The 7457-nt window shown below is 48.0% G+C and overlaps 1 protein-coding gene across 1 annotated transcript; it reads left to right on the top strand.

The window, feature by feature from the left end:
- The first annotated feature begins 742 nt into the window (after positions 1-742).
- On the top strand, positions 743-4058 carry LOC125551431 (RNA-binding protein CP29B, chloroplastic-like). The gene is made up of 4 exons (XM_048714680.1): positions 743-1134; positions 2835-2936; positions 3250-3576; positions 3676-4058. Exons 1-4 carry the CDS (start codon positions 829-831, stop codon positions 3739-3741), a joined length of 801 nt encoding a protein of 266 aa, XP_048570637.1. The 5' UTR covers positions 743-828; the 3' UTR covers positions 3742-4058.
- Positions 4059-7457: the final 3399 nt, after the last annotated feature.

Genomic DNA, 7457 nt, shown 5'->3' on the forward strand with positions numbered 1-7457 from the left:
GCTCCGCTGCGGATCCAGGTGCCAATGGTGCGGCAGCGTGACGTCGGGGTAGGGCAGCGACTGCCTGTACTCCCAGTGCCACCACGCTTGATGCACCGGGATGTGCAGGCACCGGCGACCTGGGCGGAAACGCGCCAGCGTCTAAGGAGGAGGGGGAGGAAAGTATGGGAGGACGAGGCGCCGTGGGTGCCTTTGCCCTTGCCCTTGCCGTTGCTGCTGCCGAAGAGGCCCATGGCGCACTAGGGTTTGCTGTCGTCGGCGAGGAAGCAAAGGGACTGGTGAGGGGCCAGATGTGGATGGAAGTGGAGGAGGCCGGCCCCCGCCGCACGCGTGCTTAAAAAAGGACGCTTTCACTAGCTGACTAATGGGCCCGCTGTTGGTGGTCGTTATAAATAAGACAACGGACGGCGGATGGGTGGCCTACAAGTGGGGATACGGCGGACGCCGAGGAGACGCGCGGCGCGTCCGCTTCGCGTCCGCGCCGACGCATTTCAGGCACCATTTTAAATCGAAAATGGATCGATGCAAATATAACGCCAACATGATTTGTGTTTGGATTGATGTGTTTGATCTTCACTTTTATTCATGCCAATCCAAACAGACACAAGCAGACAAAATGCATTTAGTTGCTCTGATCGAGCCTGTTTTTAGGCTCGTCTTGTAAACCGTCCCGTAAAACGCAGTTCGCCGGAATTGCTATATTATATATGAGTACCCCTCCCATATAAAACCCTCCCGACTTGTCGTTCTCTCTTCACTGAGCTGCATTCTCTATTTTTCTCTCGACTCAAACCTTATCCCCCAAACACGATCAACCCAATCGTCCCCATGGCGGCCACGCTCTTCTCCATCTCCCCCATGTTCCTCTCCCTCCCCTCGTCCTCCTCCTCATTTAAGCAGGCCCCCTCCGCATTCTTTCCCTCGAAGACCCCGCAGCACCGCGCCCTCGCCTCCGCTGGCTGGAGGCACCCGCTCGCTTCCTTGGCCGTGTCCGTGTCGTCAGATGTCGAGACGGAGGTCGCCCAGGAGTTCTCGGAGGACCTAAGGGTGTTCGTTGGCAACCTCCCCTTCAGCGTCGACAGCGCCCAGCTAGCCGGCCTATTCGAGCAGGCTGGCTCCGTTGAGATGGTCGAGGTACTATATAGATTGGTTGCCTCGTTACATTCTGGGCACTGATTCATATGTACGATATGTTCCTACTTCAGGGAAGTTGAGGGCCCGTGTGTGTGAAATTAGAAATGGTTTGGTCGTTTGGTGTCTTATTAACTAATTTTTGTGCTTTACATTTAGCTCAGGGGAAATCATGCGTGTAACTGAGGGAATTTTAGGCCTTTTCTGAATACCTATAGCAGTACTAGCGTGCGAAACATAGAAGTTTATTAACAAAAATATTGGTGTTTCCTCACACGCTGATGATGTCTAAGAATGTGCTAATAAATTGGTCAATAAAGCAAAGCCTTGTCAAAAAAGCCAAATTAATAAAAAAAATAAAGGAGGAAGACCCCGGGCCTTTGCATCTCGACGATGCATGCAGCCACTTTATTAATTATTCACAAAAACCTTATAAAGTAATACATCAGTAAGTCTCAAGCCACCATTTGTCGCTACTCCTATCCACTTGATGAAGGGGTGCCGATAGTCCAAGCCGAATACCAAATAGACCTCGCAGCAAAGCCTAACATCTAAAACCGGAGGCCCCAACCAAGCCACATTGCCGGGTCTGGGGCACACACCGGTTCGGTGCACTCTTAGAGGCGGCCGCCGCCATCTTCCACTGATCCATCTTCAGAGCAGTTATTGACGGATCTACCTTGCCAGGTCTGCCATCGACATCACCATGACGCCAGACAGCGCAATCCTCCTGCGCGAGTTCGTCTACACGCATCGAACGGTGACACTCCATAGCGCCATGTTGCCGAGATCCGACGTCGTCAATGCGGAGGAAGTAACACCGCTCCACCTCTAAGCCCCTCCAGTCAGCACCTCTTGCATCGCCGGCCACCTGCCGTGATGCCATGCAAGTCCAACCCTCGGAAATCACGCAGGGAATCACGATCTTCAAGACGACGCCCTCGGGAGGGGAAATGACGTGAATCGACGCCATTGTCTGGCCCTGCAACGCAGGACCTAGGCTTTCACCCGAAAAAAGTGGCCCGAGAGTTGAAGAGGTCGGAGAGCTCCACGACGGCCCCCAGGAGGAAAGCGACATCTGCAGACGCCGTGTCGTTGGCTTTCGCCCGGAGCCACGGTACCTCCGCACCCTCACGCTGCCGGATGAAGATGGGGGAACACCAGCGCGGCCGGCATGCGAACCCACTAGCCCAAGCACCTGCTGCACGGCGATGGCGCAATCACTACGCAGGACCACCAACCTCACCGCCGGCCAGAGCCAACGGGCTAGATCGGGACGCCGTCGCATCGAGGCAGCCACGAGCAGCCGGCAGGCCATCAGCCGTGAGAGGACGCCGAGCCGGGTAGCCACCATGCTGGCCGGAGAAGCCGAGGACGAGCGTCCCACCACCACGGGCTCACACCGCAAGCCGAGGCCGTCGCGCGCGCGGAGAGCCTCGCCGCCGCCGTCCTCCGGCGTGTGCTTCGCCCGGCGGACTGATCCGGCGGCGGCGGGAGGGGGGAGTCGTACTGAAGGGGGGACGGCGCCAGAGCAGGTATGGCCCCCCAAGCCGCCCTAGGGACGACGCGGGGTCAGATTGGGTGCCCACTTTTGGAGTTCCACTCTGTTCTGATTGATTATTGCACATGGCGGATCAGAAATGTCAGACCTATAGCCCAATTCAAATCGTAGCATGCTTAACTGCTTTGCTTTATTGTCACAGGTCATCTATGACAAATTGACTGGACGAAGCCGTGGATTTGGGTTTGTAACTATGTCTACTGTCGAAGAGGTTGAGGAGGCAGTTGAGCGGCTCAATGGCTATGTGAGCACTCATTTATTCCTTTAAAAGCATTGTTTCTAACCTGCTACTGCTTTTGCCCTCTTGTTTCATCTTTTATTGTTTGTAAGCTACTTTCGTTATGTTTTTACAGGTTTACTGATTGGTTCAGCTTGTTATGTTTCTCCTTGGTTCTGCAGTTCCAACCTCTTGTTTCTTCCTGAGAAATACAGTTCAGAGTTTTAGATAAAATTGTTAGTTAGTTTAGCTTTTGTTGCTTGACCTAACTGTACGATTTCTATACTAGGATGTGTAGTTGTATGCTTGAGTAATTGGCTGACCTCATCTCTAATATCAGGTACTTGATGGGAGAAGTTTGAAGGTGAATTCAGGGCCGCCACCACCCAGGGACCAATCCTCACCAAGAGGATTTAGAGAGCAATCAGGCGGATTCAGGCAGCAATCCTCACGTGGGCCTGGTGGTGGGGACAATAGGGTCTATGTGGGTAATCTTTCTTGGAATGTCGATGACTCAGCTCTTGCAAACTTATTCAATCAGCAAGGGAGTGTCTTGGGGGCCAGAGTCATCTATGACAGGGAGAGTGGGAGGTCAAGGGGATTTGGTTTTGTCACATATGGTACCAGTGATGAAGTTGAGAAAGCAGTATCTAATCTTGACGGCTCTGTGAGTTTTCACTCATTTAACTGGCTGCTTACACCTGTGACCCTTCATTATTGTTCTTTCAGCGTGGTGCTAAATGAGTTTCTTTTTCCTGTTCCACAGGACTTGGATGGAAGACAGATCCGTGTTACAGTAGCAGAAGTGAGACAACCTAGGCGAGAATATTAAAAATCCTATTTTAGATGAAGCGAAGCGGAACTATGTAATGCTGCCAGGTTTTTGCCCTCTAGTACACGTTTCGGTGACGAGCCTGTAGAGTTGGTTTCCTCGCAGTGCGTGGACTCCCTTCCCTCCTTCCCGGTCTCCTGTAACAGAATCTGCTAATTTCCTGTTATGCACCCGGTTCAACAAATGAAGATGCCGCTAAGCCTGTGGTTAGTGTCCTTCCTAGTCTCATGTAACAGAATCTGCTAATTTTCTGTTATGCACCCGGTTCAAAAAAAGAAGATGCCGCTAAGCCTGTGGTTAGTGTCAGGTACGAATTATATTTTTGTTCTTCATTGTCATTCATTCTAGTGTAACATATGAGATATGTATGATTTGATTTCAACCATCATATTGCTTCTGGCCCCATCATTGTAACGCCCATCATTGTAACACATTTAATCGTACACTAATTATATGTATAAATGTGTACGATCAAGATCAGAGACTCGTAGAAAGATATTACAACACAACTCTAGACACAAATAAAATAATATAAACTTTATATTACAAGCCAGGGGCCTTGATGGCTCGAATACATAAGCTTGGATATAAATGAGTCAGCGGAAGCAACAATTTCTGAGTACAGACATAAGTTAAACAAGTTTACTTTAAGAAGACTAGCACAAACATCTACGATGATCGAAACGGCATTACCTTATGCCTCGAACCTTCTAACTACTCCTGGTCGTCGGCGGTCTCCACGTAGTAGTAGACACCCTCAGGGTGGTAGTAATAGTCGTCGGTGGCGGCATCTCGCTCCTAAGATCCGTTATCTAATTGCAACAATCGGGTATGGGGAAAAGAGGTAGCAAAGCAACCGTGAGTACTCATCTAAAGTACTTGCAAGACTTACATCAGAACTATACTAAGCATGCATCGGTATCAAAGAAATTGGGCTCTATCTTTGGATTGAACTACAAAAATGCCTAAAGAGAAGGGGAAAGCCTAGCCTATCGAAAACTAGCATCTTTAATGTAACAATCAAACCTCAAAGAATTTGAGTCTCTGTGCTTACTGTGCTAGTCCCTGGATCGATTCACAAGCACACACAGTATAGATGAATAACAGAATAACAAGTGCATCATTTATTACAACGTATGATCCAGAATGCATAAAAATAAAACAATCTGCATAGCACATAGCTAGTTTTATTTAATCAAACAACGAAAAGTAGCAGAAAATAACGACGAGTCCCATCATAGCCCACTGGCGATGCTGAGTGCAGACTCGCGACCCTAACGGTACCTTACTCTTCGTCTGAAAATCCTGCAACATGAGACGTTGCAGCCGTATAGGTCAATACTTTGAATGTATTGGCAAGTTACATAGGGGTAATAATAAAGCAGACCTATATGTATTTGCATAGTATAACAAAAGAAAGCCTTGATAGTTATTTTTGCAGGAAGCTGATTTTGTCCTCGTAACTACCTAATAGTCAATTTTCATTTAATTTATTTGTTACTAGGTTGAATTGGCAAGTCCAACTCCAACCTACCCATTATTAAGTTTCCCACAAATTTATTAAGTGTCACATTTGTCAAGATCATCCAACAACTGTAATGGCATAGTGGCTCAAATTTGCCCATAACCGGAGGCATGGTTAATCTTAATTAATTTTTAACACTCTGCCGAGTTTAGTACGCTTTACCCACTAGACCCAATCCGAAGATTCAGACGAAGTCTTTCAGAAACAGTCACCTAGTCCCATAGGAGGCCCATCCCAATTATCATATCTACATCTACTGGCACATCAGGGTAAGGTTTCTGCAAATGATCAACTAACCCAAAGCCCATTTAGCCAGTGGCCGTACATGGAAGCTACTAGTCACTAAGTCTGTCTAATCTTTTTCAACCTGGGCGGCATTCCACTTACATTCAGAGGGTATAAACCATGATGTTCTTGAAACCATCCTAGCAATACCACTTCCGCCTAGTGGTGAATTAAATCCTTAGTTACTGAAGAAATATGCCCTAGAGGCAATAATAAAGTTGTTATTTTAAATTTCCTTATTCATGATAAATGTTTGTTATTCATGCTAGAATTGTATTGATTGGAAACCATAATACATGTGTGAACACATAGACAAACACTATATCCCTAGTGAGCCTCTACTTGACTAGCTCATTGATCAAAGATGGTTAAGGTTTTCTAACCATGGACATGAGTTGTCATTTGATAGCGGGATCACATCATTAGGAGAATGATGTGATGGACAAGACCCATCCGTTATCTTAGCATAATGATTGTTCAGTTTTATTGCTATTGCTTTCTTCATATCAAGTACATATTCCTTCGACTATGAGATTATGCAACTCCCGAATACTGGAGGAATGCCTTGTGTGCTGTCAAACGTCACAACGTAACTATGTGATCATCAAGATGCTCTACAGGTATCTCTGAAGGTGTTTGTTGAGTTGGCATAGATCGAGATTAATATTTGTCACTTTGAATACCGGAGAGGTATCTCTAGGCCCTCTTGGTAATACACGTCATAAGCTTGCAAGCAAACGACTAAGGAGCTGGTCACGAGGTGATGTATTACGGAACGAGTAAAGAGACTTGCCGGTAACGAGATTGAACTAGGTATGCAGATACCGACGATCGAATCTCGGGCAAGTAACATACCGATAGACAAAGGGAATAACGTATGTTGTCATAACAGTTCGACCGACAAAGATCTTCGTAGAATATGTAGGAGCCAATATGAGCATCAAGGTTCCACTATTGGTTATTGACCGAAGAGGTGTCTCGGTTATGTCTACATAGTTCTCAAACTCGTAGGGTCCGCACGCTTAACGTTTGATGACGATATTGTATTATATGAGTTATGTGATTTGGTGACCGAATGTTGTTCGGAGTCCCGGATGGGATCACAGACATGATGAGGAGTCTCAAAATGGTCGAGAGGCAAACACTGATATATAGGACGATAGTATTCGGACAACAGAAGTGTTCCGGAGTGTATCAGGTATTTATCGGAGTACCGTAGGGGTTACCGGAACCCTCAGGGGGAATATATGGGCCATGAGAGGGGAGCACACCAGCCCACAAGGGGTGGCGCGCCCCCCTATGGCGTGTGGCCTAATTGGAGAAGGAAAAATGAGGGTTCGGCCCCCTTCCTTTCTCTCTTCCCCCTTCCCTTTCTTCAGTGAAAAAAAGAAAGGGGGCGCCACTTGGGGAAACCCCAAGTAGGATTCGGATCCTACTTGGGGCGCCCCCTGGCTGCCTCTCCTCCCCTCCCACCTATGTATATGTGGGGAGGGGGCCTAGAATATACATCATCAATTGTTAGCAGTGTGCGGCGCCCCCTCCATAGTTTACACCCCCCGGTCATATTCTCGCGGTGCTTAGGCGAAGCCCTGCGCGGATCACTTCACCATCACTGTCACCGCACCGTCATGCTGACGGAACTCATCTACTTCCTCGATGTCTTGCTGGATCAAGAAGATGAGGGACGTCACCGAGCTGAACGTGTGCAGAACTCCGAGGTGTCGTACGTTCGGTGCTTGATTGGTCGGAGCTAGAAGAAGTTCGACTACATCAACCGCGTTGTCAAACGCTTCCGCTTTCATTCTACGAGGGTACGTAGACACACTCTCCCCCTTGTTGCTATGCATCTCCATGGATAGATCATTGCGTGTGCATAGATTTTTTTTGTTTTTCCATGCAAGGTTTC

This window comes from Triticum urartu, chromosome 4, assembly GCF_003073215.2.
Source record: "Triticum urartu cultivar G1812 chromosome 4, Tu2.1, whole genome shotgun sequence".
Taxonomy (NCBI): Eukaryota; Viridiplantae; Streptophyta; class Magnoliopsida; order Poales; family Poaceae; genus Triticum; species Triticum urartu.

What these genes read in the sequence shown, in the direction of transcription:
- LOC125551431 (XM_048714680.1), top strand. Translation starts at nt 829, where the DNA reads ATGGCGGCCACGCTCTTCTCCATCTCCCCCATGTTCCTCTCCCTCCCC. An exon ending in TTGAGCGGCTCAATGGCTAT is followed by an intron (nt 2,937 to 3,249) that starts GTGAGCACTCAT and finishes CTCTAATATCAG; the next exon opens with GTACTTGATGGGAGAAGTTT. An exon ending in TATCTAATCTTGACGGCTCT is followed by an intron (nt 3,577 to 3,675) that starts GTGAGTTTTCAC and finishes CCTGTTCCACAG; the next exon opens with GACTTGGATGGAAGACAGAT.